Source organism: Chinchilla lanigera, unplaced genomic scaffold, assembly GCF_000276665.1.
Source record: "Chinchilla lanigera isolate Chin_1 unplaced genomic scaffold, ChiLan1.0 scaffold00144, whole genome shotgun sequence".
NCBI classification, from domain to species: Eukaryota; Metazoa; Chordata; class Mammalia; order Rodentia; family Chinchillidae; genus Chinchilla; species Chinchilla lanigera.
The window spans coordinates 2,958,209-2,977,801 of record NW_004955545.1 but is presented as its reverse complement, the minus strand read 5'-3'; the positions used below and the strand labels follow the sequence as shown (position 1 = coordinate 2,977,801).

Genomic DNA, 19,593 nt, shown 5'->3' with positions numbered 1-19,593 from the left:
CGGGGCTGATTAGACGGATGGACTGGGGGGCCAGGCGGAGGGCGGGCTAACTATAGGAGGGGCGTGGCCCAGACTGTTGCGGTTACAGGTGAACCCCTGAGCTCCTGGCGTCTGAGCAGTGGGAGAAAAGCCAGGACCGCCCAGAACCTGAGCTGGGCCGTAGTGCAGGGAGTAGAGTGAATTCTCTAGCGAACCACAGCCCAGAGGGCAAGAATGAGCAGGTGCTGGGCAATCCAAAGCCACCCCAGGAATTGACCCAGCAGGGCAAGGTCGGGCACTCAGAGGACACCAGGGAGAGTCCAGGTAGGGGCAAGTCCACTCTCCGGGGTTGGCCCACCCTGACAGTGTAGTGCTGGATTCCTCTTTACCCCACTTGTTTAGTCTCCTGGAGGTCTGAGAGCTCAAGCCACTGGCCCGAAGACTGGTCTACGCCCCAAGTGTTCTACCCTGCTGGGCCCCTTCTGAGTATACTCTCTCCCGAGGTCTTCCGGCCTCAGCCTCAGCACCCCACTCTATGCCATGCACCCAGCCCTGCTCCCTCTCGTGTAGAAATCCCACCCTTTGGGGAGCCTCTGATGGAAGCAGTCTATTCCTGTCAGAGCACACAGCATGCCCACCTACGGCAGCACTTGCCACAGTGTCATTTGCACTTTAATTCACTCAGCCACGAAGACTTTTGGAGAACATTTATTGAGTGTCAAAGGTAAACAATACTGAGCATCAACACAGAAGTTCTGCCTCCAGGAAGTATAGTCCCGTTTAGAGGCAGAAAATGCAACAATCACAGGAATAAGAAATCAGAGTGGTACTTGCCCCCTGCTGGCCTTTTGCAGGGACACCAGTGCCTTTCAGGGGGACACACTAAGCCCACAGGTGACAAGAGCACTGTGGCTTGCAAGCCCCTTGGGTAGGAGGAAGTGTGACAGATAGCAGGACCTGGGGGCCAGTGTGATTAGAACAGAGTACTAGGAGACACAGTTCAAGATGAACCTGGAGAGACAAACCAGCCCAGAAGCAGGGCCTCTAAGGCCTTTGAAAGTTTGGACTCTGGCCCAGGAGCAAAGGGGCACCCAGGAAGACAGGGAGCCTTCTGGGAAGCCAACCCAGGGGTGTCTGAGCAGTGGGTGGAGGCATGGCGAGTGAATGCAGCAGGCCAGGGAGGGGCTACTGCTAGAGCTAATTGGGCTTCTGGGTTGCTCCTGGGCTAAATGATGAGTGCCTGAGGACAGGACTGGAGTGTGTGCACACATACACAGCGCCCTGCAGGACGTGCACAGGAAAGGTACCCATTACACATTTAAAAAACAGTCTGAAATCAGAGTCACCCAGCAACATTCACCCATCAGTTTACGTACACAGGGCCCGAGGGGCCTTGGGGAGCAGCAGGTCCATGAAAGGGAACCAGCCATCCTGCCAACAACTGTCTCCCCTGACAGAACCTGGAGCGAGGCTCCTAGCTCTCCATTCACTTCCTTCATTAAATATGTTCGCATCACAGCCTGCCCGTCCTCTCCCTGCTCCTGGCAGTATACACAAAGCTCTGTCCCCAGCCTTGAGTGGCAAGGGCTAGGTATGCTGGCTTCTGCCATATCATCTTGGCTCCTCAGCGGTCCTGGCGCCGAAGTGGGGGCGACGGGGGATGCCGTACTGGAGGTAAGTCATAGTGTCCAGGGATGTGGCTATTCTTGGGTGAGTCGTAGTGGCCAGGGGGCAGACCTGGTGGAAGAGGGGGCTGGGAGGCCATGGAGTCTTGATCTGGAGACAGAAGGGACCAGATAAGAGAGAGGAGGGTCCTCAGCCTCCCACCCATCACCTCCACCTCCCACTCCTTCTGCCCAAGGAGAAGTGAGCGTTGGATATGGCACATTTACTACCACCTGGCTGGGCAGCCCTGAGCCAAAGCCTTCCCAACCCTCAGCTGCCACTGAGAGAAGCCACTTCAGCCTGTCACCTCACAGGGCAAGGGGATGATTTGTCACCTGACTTGCTCCCCACTTCTCAGGTGCTACACCACTACCACTTCGAATCCTCGGCCTCTGAGTGCACAGTACCCTACAGATGAGGAAACGGGCTCTAAGGGACAGTGTGACTTCCCCAACATCACCTGGTTTGAGCCCAAGTCTGACCACACCATGCCACCTCCTTATTCTCTCCCTTTGTCCCTCTCTACTCCCCTCTTGCTCTGGTCCCCGCCCCCTCAGAGAGGGAGGGCTCACCATGGATCAGGGGGCTGGGCTGCTCATAAGTGCCACTGTCTCTCTGTGGCTGGGGCTGCCACCGCCGCTGGCTGTCCCGGTGCTGAAGAGACTGCCTGGGAGGAGAAGCTGAGGGAGGGCCTTTCATCTCCACATAGCTGCTCTCTCGGGGACCCCCTGGCAGGCTGGGCAGGTCTCGGATGGTGGCATATGGGTTCTCACTGCTCAGGGAAGCCAAGCTGGTCCCCAGCTCCTCTTCAGAGATGTTCCCTCGGGTTTGAGGAAAGAATTCAGTTTCCATGAAGACACTGGCTCTTGACCAGGTCCACCCCTCCCTCACTGCCCCTGTGCCTATACCTTTATTAGAGATCAGGCCTGGGCCATTACCATGCCTATAGCTATAGCTATAGCTTCGGTCCAGACGGCTGCCACCTAAGGAATGGGAGGCAAGTTGCAGTGAGCCCCCAGTCCCCTCCCCAGGTTCTAGCCTCCTCTAGAACTGCGCCCAGTTCCTGCACACACTCGACGGCAGCAGCAGGATGCTGCACAGATGCACCCACTCCAGAGCCATGGCCTCCCAGCCCCTACCCCTGTCCAGAGGCCCTGCAGGGCTCTCCCGGCGGTGCTTCCAGTCAGCGGGCAGGGTGGCGTGGTTGTCATGCCTGTGGGCTCCACCTGACCTCTCGGGTGCCTGGAGGCTGGCAAAGAGCTGGCTGCCTGGAACCTGAGGGGATAGTGCCATAGGGAGAGCAGACTCAAGGACTGGGCTTCCCCAAGAGCCAGTGTGCACCCATCCCTCCAGTGCATCCCTCCCTGGCACTGACCTTGTTCGGGGGCAGGGGGTTGGGGGAGCACTGTGATAGGGTGTGGTAGCTGGGGTTGGAGTAGTAGTGACTGTAGCTCGGAGGAACATCTGCAGGTCAGACAGGCACAGAGGAGCTCAGAGATGGCCCATTTTGTCCCAGGAGATCAGCAGCTCAGCCTCCCTGGCCTCCCTTTCTTCCTCTTCCCAACTTCCCATCTTCCCGTGCACCCTGTTCGCCCTTGCCTCATTTGTGCCACATGCCCCTGCACCAGCTCACCTGGCATGACATACTCAGAGCCATCCAGCCGCCCACTGCTGTATGCCACTGCCAAGTGCTGGTGCTCCTTGCCTTTTTGCCAATGGCGGTAGCCGATGAACAGTGCTATAAGGGCCACGACAAGGGACCCCAGCACTGCAATGCCAATCACTGCACCCAGTGAGTTATAGGCCACTGGAGAGGTAGGCATCACGGTGAAGGGCTCCTGGCTTCCTGTGTAAGGTGGGGTAGGCACTGAGGGTGGCGTCTTAGCTCTGCTGTGAGCTAGGGTATATGCCTAGGAGAAGTGGCCAATAGGAGGCAGGGATAATGTGACAGGCCTTGGTCCTTGTTCCCTGGGGACAGTGCTGGAGGAGGGCTGAGAACTCACCAATCCTGCAGGGTGCACCACTATACCCTGGGGGACACACACAGGAGCCTGTCTCTGGATGGCACTTCTCTCCGGGACCACACTCGCATGGTTGGGAGCAGTTGGCACCAAACATCCCTGGAGGGCAGCCTGAGGAGAGAGCCCAGGAGGCAAGCCGGAGTTACAGGAGTCAGGAAGCTACAGCCTCCTCCCTCCCGAGGGCTGAGCTGAGGCACAAGTATAGTGCCCCCAGCTGTGGGTACCTTCTGAGCAATGCTGTCCAGTCCAACCTGGGGTACAGATGCAGCTCCCATCCTGGGGGCGGCAGGTCCCACCATGGTGACACTGGCAGGACTGGGCACAATTAGCCCCCCAGTGGCCTGAGGGGCATGCTGTAGGAGACAAGGGGCCTGTTGTGGGTGGGTCCTCCCCTCCTGGACCAACTCTGAGCCCCTAAGGTCTCTTAAGTTTTTTTTTTTTTCCTTTGGAGACAGGGTCTCACCATGTACCTCAGGCTGGCCTTGAACTCACTATGTAGTCCAGGCTGCCCTCAAACTCTCAGAGATCCTCCTGCCTCACCTTCCCAAATGCCAGGATTATAGGCATGCACCACCACTCCTGGCTCACCAAAGTCTTTTGCTTGGCCTTAGTCTCCAGGAGACACCAAAGCTTCAGGCAGTATCTATGCACCACTGACTCACAGTAAGTGTACTTCAGCCCCATCTGTCTGCTGAACACCAGGCCCACGTGTCTACCCACGTTCTCACCACTGCACTCAGCTGTCTAACGGCCACTGCAAACTGACCCAGCCAGGGCTGGGCCACCACAAGCTCCTAAACTACTCTGGATTCCTTAGGTCTGGACTCCATTTGTTTTGTTTTTTGACCGAAGGAAGAAGTAATGTCTACCTTACTTATATATTATTTTTGTGTGCCTGACACCAGAAGTAACCTAACAGTTGCTACTGAATTCTATAGACAAATTCTTCACAGGGATAATTTCCTTCTTTACTCTGACTGCCGGGAAGCTTAATTCCAGACTTTTGCATGGCAACAGCTTCTGTGTCCCCTTTCAAAAGGTGCTTCAGTATCTGTTTTGTCTTTTCCATCATCATCTTCATATATTTATGTGGGAGAGACCACATATGAATAAATACATACATAGGAAAATGTAAAATATCACAAGAACAGTTCCAAAACTGACCTCAGGATTTCCCCACTTTCATAAAACAATGTTCTCAAAGGACAGGGAGTGTTTTTCCCGACATTCACCGCAGCACTCTCAGCACCCAGAATGTAGGTGCTGCCCAATGAGTATTTGTTCATATTGTTTATATAAATAACTGAATCAAGGTGGGTCCACAAGCTTTTATGCCCAGGAACAGGGAAACTGAGGCCACCTCTCCTCATCCCACCCTCAGCACACACCCCTACTCAGACGTAACAAGCCACCACATACTTTGGGAGCAGTTAGGGCCTGTCCAGCCAGCCAGGCAGTAGCAGGTCCCGTTCACAGGGTAGCAGGAGGAGTGCTCATTGCACTTGCAGGGCATACAGCGTTTGCCATAGCGGCCGGGCTGGCAAGCTGGGGACAAGGGTGCATGGTGACTAGGGCACAGGGGCAGCCCCGGCCAGCCCTCAATGCCAATGTCTCCCATCATCTTTCCCACTGTGCTGTTCTGAAGACTGGAGTCAGACCAAGAGCCCAAGAGTGGCAGAGCTGGGCTCTGGCATCTGACACTGCACAGTACCCTGCTGCTGGCAGGATGGGGTGGGAGCAGGGAGCCTCACATCTCTGGCAGGAGGGCCCTCGGAAGCCAGGTGCACACACACAGTTGCCATTCTCGGGGAGGCAGGTGCCCCCGTTCTTGCAGGTGCAGGCATTGCTGCAGTTGGCTCCCCAAAAGCCCTCAGGGCAGGGCAGGTGGCAATGGGTGCCTGTGGGAGAGAATACAGGGTGAACTTGGCCTGCGCCCCTCTAGGGGCATTTCCTGTGGGCTGCATCCCCCAACTCTACAGGAGGCCTAAGATTTGAACACCTAAAATTCTCACCTGTCCAGCCAGGCTGGCACTGGCAGTGTCCATGAACAGGGTCGCAGCCATCAGAGTGGTCACAGTCACAGCGGCCAGTACAACCTTTGCCAAACTGCCCCTTCTTGGAGAGGGAGCCGAGGGTGGGAGAGGCCAGTCAGCTGGGGTGCTGTGTCCTCCCCTCCCCCAGGCACACAGGCTGTGGGCTCTCACCGGGCAGGGCAGCTGGCAGTGGGCCCCATGCCACCCAGGGCTGCAGGTACAGGCTCCAGTTTGGGGGCTGCAGACTCCCTCGTGGGCACACTGGCAACTGGCATTGCAACTGAAGCCCCAGGTTCCAGGAGGGCAGGGCACAGAGCAGTTACCACGCTGCCAACCTGGAGGGGGGCTTGCAGGTGAGCATGGGCACCCAGCTGCCCTCCTGCACAAGCACACCCTGAGTTCTGGCTGTGGCAGGCTCTACACTATGAGCTGGGAGCGGGAGTGGGGTGCTCATGGCACTGCACAAGACACGAGCGGATGAACTAGTAGATGTTTGAAGGGGACTGGCAACAAACACAGTTGCTGGAGCAGGGGATGCAGCAAGCACGAAGCCTGGCATTCAATACCGGCACCACTCAAACAAACAAAACCCCAAAGGCTTACAGAGGCCTTGGTAGGTGACTAAGTGAATGACTCAGATCATGTGTAAGACAGCAGAGATTTAATGTTTGTTAAATTCAGTACAGACTGGCCAAACAAAGCACAAATGCATCAGAGTTCCGCCGAAAGGTCACCCGTGCCACATCCAAAAGGGGTCAGAGGCCATTTCTGGCACTGCCACTATTTTTGGTTTTTGGGGTGTGTGGGTTTTTAGGTTTGTTTTGTTTTGTGTTCCTTTTCCTGGGAATTGCACTCAAGGCTTTCACACTAACCCATTCTCACTGAGCTACATCTTCAGCCCTTTTAAAATTTTTTATTTTGAGACAGGGTATCGCTAAACTGTCCAGGCTGGCTTCGAATTTACAATCTTGTCTCAGCCTCCTGGACAGCTGGGATTACAGGTGAGCACACATGGATTACTGTATTTGTATAAATCAGGATGAGAAATGTTCATCAGTAAGCAGCACTGTGGCCTGCGCCTTTAAGGACCAGTATGAGTTTTATGATTTTAGAAAAGCAAAGTAAATATTCCAGGAAGGAAATAGCCTGGATACTTTCCCACAGTCCAGCTGCTGCCTCGTCAGCTCCGCCCTTGTCCTGCAGCTCTGCCCATCCCGTGGCCCCGCCCATCCCGTGGCCCCGCCCCCACCCGGCCCTCGCGGACCCAATCCTCTCACCTTCCTTGCAGACGCATGTGCCATCGACTGGCGAGCAGGTGATGGCGTTTTCGCACGAGCAACGTGAGGAGCAGTTGACTCCGTAGGTGTCGGGGGGACAGAGGCTTGCGCAGTGGGGCCCCTGAGGGCGGCAGGCGCTAGTGAGTGCCCCACTCCGCCTGCCTCCCCTGTCCCTCCCCGCGGGGCGCGCCTCACCGTGTAGCCCGGCTCGCACCGGCAGAGGCCGCTGTCGGCCAGGCAGACGCCGCCGTGCAGGCACAGGCAGTGCTCCTGGCAGCCGGGCCCGTGCGTGTCCCGCGGGCAGCTCTCGTTGCAGTGGAGGCCCGCCCAGCCCGGCCGGCACGCGCACTCGCCGTGCATCGGGTGGCAGCTGCGGGGAGCGGGCGCGCCTGAGCACAAGCCCTGGGGTCAGGGTCCCCGCGCCACACCCCGGCCCCAGAGGCCCACCTGAGGCTGTGCTCCGGATCGCAGGTGCAGGCCGCTTGGCAGCTGAGGCCATAGAGGCCATCGGGGCAGAGGCGCTCGGCGCAGCGGTGCCCGGTGAAGCCATGTTCGCACAGACACGCACCGTTGGCAGGGAAGCAGCGTGCACCCGGGGCACAGTCGCATGTCCCATTACAATCCTGCCCGAAGGTGCCCACCGGGCACTCCTCGCGGCACCTGACACAGTGTGAAGTGAGTCTGGCCAAGCCAACCTCCTGCCAGTCTGCCCCCCAAGCCGTTCCCGGGCCTGCGCCACTCACCGATCACCTGTGTAGCCCGCAGCACAGCGGCACTGCCCAGTGAATCGGTCGCAGAGGCCACCGTTGTGGCAGCGACATTCCTGGGAACAACTGGGTCCGTGGAAGCCCTCTGGGCAGGGCAGGGAGCAAATAGTGCCCTGTGGATGTGAGAAATCAACAAAACTCAGGGTGCCCAAGCCCTTCCTCATGGCCACAGGACCCCTTGGTACCCGAAGAGAGCCCTGAACCTACCCTCTTGCACACATCCTCCCTGAACTGGCTAGAGCCACACCAAGAACTTTTCCCAGACTCCCACCCACAGCCCCCATACGTACCATCCAGCCAGGTGGACAGCTGCAGGAGCCCTGGCGGGCCTGGAAGACACCCCCATTTTGGCAAGGATGGGTGATAGGGCACGAGAAGCCAGCAGTGTTCCGGGGACAGGACACATCACAGCTGCAGGACAGTGGGTGAAGTCAGGGTATGAACAAGTAGTACATGCAGCATCACCCACTTCCTCTCCGAAGGTTGGCCACTTGCACACAGGACAATCCTAAGAGGAAGACCTGCCTGGGGCTCAGAGAGCCACACGTGCTCTTCCCTGCTAGGGCCAGCAGATCACAAAGAGCAGGGACATTCCTGCACTAGCAAGCAGTGTCCCTTCTCACCTTTGCCAGGTTGTCCCCCCTGAGGAACACTTGTGTAACTTTCTGTCCTGGAACTCTCAGCTCCAGCAGCTCCTCCATGCAGCTGGATTCCTGATCTCCTTCTCCCACACCTTCTCCCTCCTGGGACTGCCCAGCCTCACCCCCGTACCCAGCCTGTCTTGGTCATCCTATACGACATGCTCTCACACCCCTGCTGCCTCAAGCTGTGCGGTCCAGGTAGACAGCAGGCTCCTGCGCAGTCAGGAAGACTCGGTGGTCTCCTCAAGCTTGCCAGGCCAGAAAGCAGCAGAGCTGGGACTAGGATCGTGGTCTCCTGGTCACTCCATTCCCACGCTTGGGACGCTGAGTGAGCACCTCATCCCTCCAAACACATCTGTGTGGCCTGACTTCATCGAATTACACACCTGGGCCCCGCTCTTCCTGGGGGACAGAAGCAAGCTCCAGTCTGGGGATCACAGGGTGCCCCGTGGCACTGGCATTGGAACAGGCAGGCAGGGCCATAGTGGCCAGGGGTGCAGGGCTGAAGGCAGTTGGGAGGCTGCAGGCCAGAGGAGCAGGAACACACCCCACTTATGGGATCGCAGGAGCTGTTGTTGCCACAGGAGCAGGGCTGGTCACACTGCAGCCCCCACATTTCGGGGGCACATGCTGTGGGATAAGGAGGCTGAAGGGATCATCAGAGGCCTAACCCCTCCCCAGCCTCCTGCTAGTCCCAATCTGCCTCTGTCCACATCTCCGGAAAAGGCAGCTGGCTGCAATGGGGCTCTGGGTATTTGCCCTGAAGTCCTAAGCACCTGTGCCCTAGTAGGGAGGACATCTCTGGGTCAGCAGCCACTCACCACTGGAGCAGTCTTTGCCTCTCCAGCCTGGCACACACTGGCACTGATTGGGCGCTACGCAGCGGCCATGGACACACTCCTGGGCACAGACCGCTGGGGCAGAGATGGGGTGAATGAGAAGGGGCCTCCGCCCTACCCCTCCCCACCCTTTATCTCTGCATCCCAGCTCCCTCCCACACCGGGACTGAAGCTCTCCAGCCCCACTTCTGTCCCATGGTGGAGATAGATGGAAGAGCAGCAACTCAGGTCAGGGCTTGACAAGACCCGAGGGTTCTGGGCTCCTTGGTGCCTCTTGTGAAATACTCTAAGCATGGGAAAATGGAGGGCTCAAATGGGGGCTGAACACAGAAGCTGTCTGAGAGAGGTGTAGAGAGGTGAGTTGGTTCAGGCCGGGAAAGTCTCCCCACTGGTGATGGGGAGGGAAGAGGAGGGAGGGCAGGCTCCATCCAGTCCGGGAGCTACGGTGTGCAGGGAGGCAGTGGGCACGGAGATGAGAGTGACACGTCAGAGCAAGAACAGCAGAGACAGGGACAGGAAGAAACACAGAGGGACCCAGACACCAAGCTCTGAGACACAGACAGGCAGAGACCGATCAAGCGCTCGGAGATATGGAGGGATGGGTCAGGTGGAGGCGGGTGTGAAATGACACTGAGGACATGCTGCTCAGGCCCTGGGGACCCTAGCTCCCTGGCTGTGTGGACAGCTAGGTGCCCAGCTGTATCTCTTGCCAGTGTACCTAGATGAGTGGCCTCCAGGGCCAGGGAGCCCAGCCTCCACTTGCAACCCATCTCTGCCCGGCTCTGTTGCTACTGCCCTGGCTGCTCACCAAGGCAGGCACCTGAAGGGGCAGAGGAGTAGCCCCACTCCATACCAGCCCTGGCCCGAGGCGGGACTCACGGATGCATATCCCTCTACTCTCGTAAAAGCCCTGGCAGCAGCGCAGGCGCAAGCGATAGTCTGTCTTCACCACTTGGCGGTACACAGTCCGGTAGACAACCCTGGGGAGACCCAGGAAGAGGACCTCGGTGCTCCTGCCCGGCTGCCAACCCTCAGCACAGTGGGGCATGGGGGAAGGTGGGGAGGGGTGCCCAGCACTCTGGACTAGGGAGGCTAGAAGGAGTATTTCCTCCTGTCCCTTTCACACACATATGCACGCTCGTACACACACATTCATTCACACAAGCATGCCAGCCAGTTGCTACCCACACACATGCATGAATTCATGCATGGGTGCCAGCCACACACTACACACACGCACACATGAATTCACAAGCATGCCAGCCACGTGCTCCCTGCACAGACCATGTGCCCGTGAGGTGAGGGGGTGGGAGTGTCCTGGTGCCAGAGGTTTCCTCTGAATGCCACAGGTTCTGAGAAAGGGCTAGGGTCGGAGGCCAGGGCCAGGCTGAGGCAGTGACACAGAGATGGCAACATTGCAGGCGCCCCATGGTGGGGCTGGGGTGCTCACGTGGGCCGGGGGCAGGTGTGGAGGCCCTCCCAGGGCTTGTCGCAGGGCTCAGAGGAAAGCAGACTGAAGGGCCGGGAGTGCGACTCTTTGGTGGTCGTGGTAAAGCTGCAGGAAGAGAACAGGGTCAGGGCAAGGGGCAAGGAGAGGCCAGAGTGGGCACAGGGCAGGGAGGGAGACAGAGGCAAGAGCTCAGCCTCCATGGGGAAGCAACACCCCAACATCTGGGCCCCTTTCTATCTGGCAGACTCCTCCCAGAACTGGAATGTTCCTGGGACACCTCCCACCCAAGCTCCCTCCGCAGCCTGCTCCCTCTGTCCATGGGGGAGGCTGGAGGGGGCTGACTTCCGGGTGAGGCTGACGGTGCTGATGCACTGAAGCACTTCTGGCTAATTTTGCCCCGGGATCTTGTTTCTCAGCCCTGTCCCCCTCGTCCGCTAGGCCAGCTTGTTCCATGGTGAAGGGTTCCATCCTGCACTCTGTCCTGCAGCTGGCTGCCCACAGGAACCCAGAGATGGAGAGAGGGAAAGAGCAGAGATGGGGGACAAGGCAAGACACAGAGACCGCCCAGGGAAGGAGAGCAGAAACACATCAGAGGGAAAGGAGAGGCTGGAGAGGGGGCAGCAGGCAAGGAAAGGGAGCTAGGCAGAGAAGCCTGTGGGGGACAGCCGGGGAGCTTGGGCTTGGTGTCTCGAGGTACACAGCAGGGGCCCCCTCTCACCTTTCCCAGAAGCTGCAGGTGTTGGGATCATGGGAGCTGAGAGTTCTGGTCAGCCCCAGGTCCAGGGCCAGGAGCAGGAGGGGACGCAGAGGTGGCAACATTGCAGGAGCCTGCAACAGGGCCAGGAGCCCAGCAGGTGAGGAGCACCGTGGCCAGCAGCCGGAGTAGAGCGTCTGCAGAGAGCCGGGCAGTGGGCGTGCAGAGAGCAGCCTGCTGCCTCTGGCCCCAAGCTTCCGCTGCTCCGGCTCCCCAGATCTGACTCCTGAGTAGGGGTAAAGCCTCTGCCCCAGGTTGCATCTGTCAGGGCCTGGCTCCGGGGCCCCTCTGCTCATCTACTGTGCTCCATCGCTGATTGCCCCGCTCATGTCTCCTGGGGCCCCCAGCTCTATTCACCCACACACCACTGTTGTAACAGTGGCACCCACACAACCCGCTCCAGAAGCAAGAAGCCAGGGCCCCTGTATCTCTGAATGCCCAGCCCCTGGCCTAGGAAGCACCCAGAATATTTTGACATCTGCATCAAGGCGTGATGAAACTGGAGCTAATGAGGGAGATTCTGAGGGAAGCAGACTCTGGCTCAGGACTTTCCAACAGCCAGGGCGGCACAGTGATGGAACTGGCTTCCTCAGGGGTGAGCGGCCTGTCCCTGCCAAAGCCACTCTGAGGAAACGCTGGGGTTCCTGCTCTACGGGGTGGGAGTGGGGCTGGGTCCTGGGAAGCTCTCCACTGCGGTGCGCTGGTTCACGCAGGGCTGAGGATGGGCAGCCGTGCACATCTCTTCCGGACTGTACAGTCTACAGTGCTGCATTAGCCTTGTTGCAGGCAGGGGAAACGGCCACACACCGTACCCCGAGGCCAACCCCACTGCAGCAGTTGTGAAGTACTCTCAACACACTCCTGCACCGGCCCCACATCCATCACCCTTGGAGGTCCCTGCCTCCCACAGAAATGGGCTCCTCTCCATCTCCTGCCCGGCCTCACCCCGCGGGTGGGAAGAAGGTCAGGACCTCGAGGAGTCCATCCTCTGGGCTGGGTATTGGAAGCTGCTGGTTCTGAGCTGAGTATTCCTAAAGCTCACCCAGCTAAGCCTCCCTGAGGCGCCCACATCTGCTTGTAATTTTTCTGAGAAGAGGGAAAGGTCATGGTTGCCGGCCCCTTACCCCCCTGAGTATCTCTGGAATGCTGCTGCTGGCCCCACCCCACACCCCCACCCACACACTCCCAGGGTCCCCCTTGCAAGGCCCCTCCTTCCCGGCAGGTCTCCTTAACTTAACCCTGTCTCTGCTGTTTGTAGGCCACCTGCCCCATAATCCTCCAGCAGCAAACCTTCACCCTCTCATCCACAGAGGCCTGTCTGCTCGCTACTGCCAACTTCCAACGCGCTGAGCAGAGCCACTGTGCCCCCATCTAGGCCGCCTGCCCACCGCTCCCCCCAGGCCGTCCTTCTCATGGGCCACCCTTCTACCCTCCGAGTCCCAAGTAACTCACCAGGTGAGGCCTGAGGAACTCAGGTGGGCTGGGGCCCCAGCAAGGGTGTGGGAGCCACACAGCGTCCTGGGGGATCTCAGTGCTCAGGATATGGAACCTGAAAACAGGAAACAGAGCCTGGCTGGGAGAGGGGGCCCGGGGGGCACGATGACAGGGGGAGTTTCCATCCTCCCACTGCCCAGAACACAATGGGGTGCAGGAGGGGCCAGGGCCAGAGGCCTCTTTTAAATGGTTTGGCTCCTGGGCTGGCACTGTGACCCACTGGGGGGACTCAGTCCTGAGGCCGTAGTCAGGGTTCCCTTCAGATGTCCTTCACAGCCCCAGTGCTAACCCACATCGTCCCCCAGAGACCATGTACCCCAGAGGTACATGGTGAAACTGCCAAGCCCTTTGTTGTTGTTGTTGTTTTTTGTCTTTTTGAGACAAGGTCTCACTATGCAGTTCAGGCTGGCCTCCAGCTCCCTTTGTAGCCCAGGCTGGCCTCAAACTCGCAGCGATCCTCCTGCCTCAGCCTCCAGAGTGCTGGGATTACAGGCGTGCACCACCGCGCCTGGCCTGCCAAGCCCTTTGGAAGTCCTTCCCAGTTCACATGGGCACCTGCCCCAAGAGTGAGTGTGCCCATCACATCCTCCCAGTGCCCTTGGGGTCTCTGTGGAGATCCTGCAGAGGACACAGTGGTATGCACGAAGCAGCTCTAATCCCCCCCCCCCACTCCAGCTATGGGAGGGGAAGGGGAAGGGGAGTGGCCCAGCTCTGTCTTGCTGAAGGCCCTCAAGGGCAAGGCTGCAGAGTGGAGGAGTCAGCTGTTCAGTCCAGGGCCCGACGCCAAGGTGGGGCCAGGGGAGAAGTGTGGGTGGACAGCAGGGAGGGAGAGATGGTGTGGGGTTCATATCAGGGACAAGAAAGCTTTGCCCTGAGATCCCCGGAGAAGGGAACACAGGCCAGACAGGAGCCCAGAACCCAGTCACACCTCCCACGCTTATTCCCATCTGAGTTTTGTCCCAGGCACCGGTACCTGAGGCCCTGTCCCACATTCCCCTGCTCCTAAGCAGTCCCAGCAGCATGGGGTCCATGTTACACAGCACACTTCACCCCCGGTCTCATCAGTCAGCTCCTGGCTCCTACCCTGTCGGTCCTAGGGGCCCACACTATACTCCCTGAGCAGCCCCAGGCCCTCCACTGCAGCCTGGGTTCGCCCTCCCCTGCTCAACTACTGTTTTCCACCGAGCCTCTTGATGGGGCCCAGACACCTTCCCTCACAACGGGAACCATGTGACCACACTCGCTGTTCACTGAACTGGGACAGGAGGGTGCCGAGCGTCTGCAGGATCCATTCAGTTACAGCTCACCTCAGCGTCAGCCAGCGGTAGCAGCTGGGCCCGCACTTCACAGAGGAGGAGCAGGCCCGGGAGGGTGAGAGACCTGCCAAGGCCACAGGGCCTGCGATGTCAGCTGGGATCCCAACCTAGGCAGCTGGCGGAGGCTCCCAATGGTTCTGATCTTTCCTGAGCGCAGACAGAAGCCAGGCTTTGTCTCCTTTGTAACAGCTCAGCCACGGGAGTGGGGAACTGGCGCAGGCGGAGAGGAGTGGGGAGGGGCTGGGGGCTGCCCTGAGAACCCCACGGAGGCGTGGGAACAGCGATGCGTGCACGGTCGGGACTAGCAAGCGAGGCACTCTTCTCTGCTCCACCTCTGCGTGCAAACTGGCTGGGCTCCTGGCCAGCCTCGGGGGTCCCAGACCACCTGCCTGGCCACATCCCTCTCCAGCCCCCAAGCTCACACAGGGCCCAGCGCAGCTCCCTTCCCCGGCTCCCCTGGTCTGGGTCTCCACCTTCCCTGCTCCCCTGCCCCTGGGAGGAGAAACTGAGTCTGGGGCTTCTGGGAGCTGAGTGAAACCACTGGTGAGTGGGAGAGGGTCTGTAGCCATGGAAACGGGGGGGGGGGACAGCCGCAGGGCCTTGCTGGGGAGCTCCTCTGGCCAGTGGTGCAGCACAGGTCACCTTGGGCTCCACACCCTCCACCCACTCCACCCACTCCCGCTCCAACCCAGCTGTGAAGCCCAACTCAGCTCCTTCTCTATAAAATGGGAACAATAATAGTACTCCCCGGGCTGGGGATTTAGCTCAGCAGCACAGCGCCTGCCTGGCAAGCACAAGGTTGTGAGTTCGATTCCCGGTACCGGAAGAAAAAACAAAAAATACAAACAAAAAAAAAATAGTACTCCCTCTGTGTGGTTGTTGAGTGACTAAGTGAGGTAATATAGCTAAGGCTCCTGGAGCCAACACACACAGCACAGCCCCCTTGACACTCGCCGTCCCCACCAGAGCCTCCTCAGCTCTCCTCCTGCTCCGGCACCAGCACAGCCCCCATCCCTCCCTTGGGGCTGTCAGGCCCTCTGGGCATTCATTCTGGGAAAACACTGTTTCTTGTTTTTCTGAAGAACCCCCAGGATGATCCGGGAATGGGAAGGGGGCTGAAAATGCTGACGGGGAGAAAGGAAGTGGGGAGGGAGGGGCGGGCTCCGCTGAGAACCCGATCCCCCGATCCCCCAGCAGCGCGGGCCGCTGGCCAGGTGCATCTTCAAGCCAGAGGCACTGAGGAGGCAGGAGGACTGGGCCCCGCCCGCAGCACCAACCCCAGCTCCTCCTGCCCCCTCCCCTCCATCCCCTTTCCAGCCTGTAGTCAGAGGGGTCAGTCCTCCTCTGATGCCCTCACAATGTGTGACCTCAGTTATGTCGCTTGGCCTTCAGAGCCTCTAACTCCTCATCTGTAAAATGGGAGACACCCCCACCTCCCAGGAGCCAGTGAGGGTTGGAACTTGGGTTCCAGTAATCACCCTGGACCTGAGCCTCCGCCCAGGGCCTGGGAGCAGAGCCTGCACTCTGGTGCTTCCCTTTTGACTTTTTTCTTTTTCTTCATCAGAAACTCTACTAGCTGCCTTCTACCCTTTCTCCTTCAGCCCCGGACCCCAGTCTTCCTGCCTCTCTCCTTCCTTTTCCACATCAAGGAGCCATGTGCGGTTGTGCAGATGCTCGCTCACCTGCTAAGGTCACCTGCTAAGGTCATCCGCACTCAGGAAGCCAGCGCAGGCTGAACTCCAGCCAGGGCTCAGCGGCCGAGCGTCCTCTCTGGGGCTGAGGCTGTTTCCCTGCTGTCTATCTGCTGCCTGTCCCTCCCTCTTTGGATGTTTCTCTGTGCCTTCTCCCATTTTAGCGAGCCAGGGAGGCAGGCTCACTTAGTCCCCTCCACTCATCAGCAAGGTCCCTCCCCTCGCTCCCCTCCCCAGGAAGCTCCACCCACAAACACCCCCCACCCCACCCCACCCCGCAGCTCCACAGCCACAGCTCGGCAGCACAAAGCCCCTCCCGCGTCCAGCCCCAGCCCAGCTCCCAGGCCTGTCTGCCGGATGGAAGGACAGGAAGCCTGCGTGTGCGCCAGGGCCCGGGCGGGCGGGGAGGGGCAGGGGTGAGGGGCCGGCCTTGTGTTCTCTGTGCTCAGGAAACCAAGCTAGAGGGTCCTCAGTCTGACCTGTTTACTCATCAGGAAACACGGAAACTGTGGGACTCTGATTCACCAGGCGTCTACTTCACGCCCAGTGGAGGTTGGTGCCAGAACCAGACCCAGCCCTGGCTGCCACCCTGGAAGGTGCTAGTGACAGTTACGCTCATTTCACGCATCAGGCAGGAAGGCCCTTGTGGGACATGACTTTCCAAGCACTGTTTGACTGCCACAGGCGATAGTGGGGCCAGCATCTGCTTCAAACCACAGAATAGTGCATGGGTTCCCGGCCCACCGGCTCAGCCACTGCCCCCTCTACCTTCTTCTGTGGCTCTCCATCCTGTCCTCCAATCCCCCTGGGCAGCCCACTGCCCTCACATGCCTCCCACCACACAGCCACCCCTGCCCAGGCCACCCTGGAGCACCCAGTCCTCCCCAGCCCTCAAGGCCAGCCTCTTCCAGGAAGCCCCCAAGAGCTCAAGCCCCCCATTCCTCCCTGCCCTCAAGGCCTCCCTACTGACTCAGCAGTCACCATGGACCCTGCAGCCCAAAGGACACAGGGGTGTTCTCCCCCTGCTCTGCCCTGGGGCTGGCTCCAAGGGGACCTGCAGCAGCCTCCAAAGGCCCCATGCTCCAGGCCGGTCTGGGTGCGGGCAGCAGTGACCCTCCGTGGGGTTGAGGACAGCACACTCACAGCCTGCACACCAAGTCCGCGGACTGGCTAGCCAAGGGGCATCCTAGCAGGCTGCAGCCCCTCCAACCCCGCTGCATCAGAGGCTCTGTCCCAGGGGCTACTGTTTCCCCCATGCCAATTTGAGGAGCCAGAATGGGTTTTCTGTTTGGTCAGCAATGCTGGGGATCAAACCCAGAGCTTGTCACGTGCTAAGCAAGTGCTATACCCTGAGCTGCACTTCATTAAGGTCTGCTAATGTTTGTCTGCCCACTGGGTTGGGTTCCCTGGGGCAGGACGCTTTCCCAACATTGTAGGCACCAACACGCAGGGCGCCCATAGCTCAAGCTGGGGAAGGGCTGGACGGACCCCCCGGGGTGAGTCCATGCACCCTCGATGGCTCCTCTGGGCATGGAAAAGGCTTATCCTCACCTCACCAGCCAGTGGGACTGGGCCTCCTCCCAGGGCCTCAAGACACAAGCGTGGCATGCCAGGGGCATGGAAGCAGTGGAAGGTGGAATTCAGAAAGAATTCCCAAAGTTACAAAGCCAAAGGCGGCTCCAAACCTGCCTTCCGGACCACTGTAGGAATTCCGCAGGGCAGGCCTCCAAGTTCCTAGGGCATGAGTGAGTGGTGGTGCAGGGCACTGAGCCGCCGTGTGGTGCTCTCGGCCTGGGCTCACGCCCCCTAACCAGCCACTCTGATCACTTTCTACATAAAGGCTGTTCCCCAGGTGCTGCGTGTGGGGTGCGTGGGAGGTCAGAGCTGGTGATCAAGGCTGTTTCTAGTCCATCTTGCTGTGTTCAGGGCTGTGACACTAACTGGGTACTGTGGGCTTGACGCTTTTTTTCAGGCCTCTGGCAATCCCATCAATTATGTGCTAGTCTGGACCCATTTTATAGATACAGAAATACCCCAGAAAGGTTAGGTAGTTTGCCTTGGACTACAGCCAACTAGGGCAGCACAGATATTTTTGGACCAGGTCTGTCTTGACCCTAAGACTTCACTTTCTATCCTGTGGCTTCTCTTTAGCCTCTGACCTTCTATTTCTAAGGTCCCCTACCCCAAGCCTGGCTATTTCACTGAGTCTGTCTCTGCCTGCATCTGCCTGTCTCAGCCTCCTGTCTCTCATTCCTGCAGGCTTCTCCCCCACAGGTGCGGCACCAGTAGCCAGCCCCTGCCCAGAGCTTACACAAGCCCAAGTCCTCTATCTCCAGAGCTTCTCAGAGGACAGGGAGGGAACACATGGAAGCCCTGCCTGGGCTCAGCCCCTCCTGGCCTCCCAGCAATGTGGTACTCAGGGAGGCACCCAGCAGCCTGGGACCCCTATCTGTCTCCGGAGTTCCTGCGGGTGGATGGGGCTGCCTGGGGAGTGAGCTTCCCCTCCGGGAAGCCTGATAGGGAATGTTGAGGCAGTGGGTGGGGAAGAGGCTGCCTTCCTGCCTCACCTCCCAGTGCAGAGTGAGGAAAGCAGGGGCGAGTTGGCTGCCCAGGGTGGGCATCCCAGCAGGGTACAGGGATGGGGTGGGGGCAGGCACAGGAGGCTCCCACACACATGCACGCAGGTTCGGCACCTCAGCGTGGGTGGGGTGGAGTTCAGAGAACGGCCCCCACCGTCCCCAGGCTCACCCTAGGCCAGGGCTGCAGTTGACCCCTTGTCAACTCCCTGGAGGACGCTGGCTGAGCCTGGGAACCTCAGGCCAGTACAAACTGTTCCTGTCCCCCGGGACTGGGGTCACAGCTCACCCCGGAGGCCACTCCTAAAAGGCAGAGCAGGGGAGTCAAGCACGCCGGAATGAAGGCTGGACGTGGGGCTGACGCGGGGGACTCTTGGGCCCCACAACACCTGCACGCGCACGTGCACACACACACACCCTGCCTGGGCGTGGGCACCGCCCACACCACCCACCCAAGTTGCTTTCTGAGGCTCCAGATGCCTGACTCCGGGCAGAATTCCTAGTCCCCGTTAGGTTAGGGACAAAGCGAGGGAGCTCACAGGGGCCCTTTCCTGCTCCAGGCAATGGGGACAGGCGACATTAACAGCCACTGAGCAGGCTCCTATCTACCTGGGCTGGCCCATCTCACAGCAACCCCGGAAACAGGCGCTGTGTTTTATGAGCCCCCTCTGGGAGGGAGAAACCAAAGCACACAGAGTGGACGGGGACGCGGTGGGGACCCGTCCCCTTCTCCGCCAGCCCCAGGCAAGCAGGGGGGTGGAGGCTCCGCCCTGCCCCGTCCCCGCTCTCCGCCGCCCGGGGTCTCCCGGGTCGGCACCCTCACGGACAGGGTGGTCGCGGCGTCGCCTCCCCAGTCACTCACCTGCTTGGGCCCAGACAGGTCTGCGCGCTGGCGGCGGAGAGCGGAGGATCCGGGCCGAGCGCCTGTAGGAGCTGCGGACCTTGAGGAAGACAGGCGGGGAGGGGCGCGGGGCGGGCGGGGGGCAGGAAGGGGGCGGGGCGCGGGCTCGCTCGGGGCGGGAAGTTTGGACCAGGAAACCGGGAGCAGGGAGGGGCGGGATCGGAGGGGCCGGACAGCGCGGACGAGGGC

General features: G+C 59.6%; 1 protein-coding gene across 8 annotated transcripts; it reads right to left on the bottom strand.

Moving 5' to 3' along the window:
- Positions 1-655: 655 nt before the first annotated feature.
- On the bottom strand, positions 656-19,468 carry Pear1 (platelet endothelial aggregation receptor 1). 8 transcript variants are annotated; one of them, XM_013508218.1, is made up of 25 exons: positions 15,919-16,080; positions 12,879-12,975; positions 11,391-11,563; positions 10,673-10,777; positions 10,102-10,202; positions 9,205-9,297; positions 8,770-9,013; positions 8,033-8,153; positions 7,719-7,855; positions 7,423-7,635; positions 7,171-7,345; positions 6,976-7,096; positions 5,870-6,033; positions 5,678-5,780; positions 5,417-5,563; positions 5,085-5,210; positions 3,890-4,018; positions 3,648-3,776; positions 3,278-3,490; positions 3,020-3,108; positions 2,784-2,919; positions 2,553-2,627; positions 2,217-2,465; positions 1,980-2,052; positions 1,664-1,755 (listed from the first exon to the last, which is right to left on the bottom strand). In XM_013508218.1, the coding sequence occupies exons 1-24, from the start codon at positions 15,942-15,944 to the stop codon at positions 2,006-2,008; spliced, it is 3,213 nt and encodes a 1,070-aa protein (XP_013363672.1). In that variant the 5' UTR covers positions 15,945-16,080; the 3' UTR covers positions 1,664-1,755; positions 1,980-2,005. The 8 variants fall into 8 exon arrangements, with proteins under 8 accessions (XP_013363674.1, XP_005411779.1, XP_013363673.1 ...); XM_013508220.1 differs by lacking the exons at positions 1,980-2,052; positions 15,919-16,080 and adding an exon at positions 19,366-19,468 and having other exon boundaries at positions 656-1,755; XM_005411722.2 differs by lacking the exon at positions 1,980-2,052 and having other exon boundaries at positions 656-1,755; positions 15,919-16,076.
- Between the last annotated feature and the right edge of the window lie 125 nt (positions 19,469-19,593).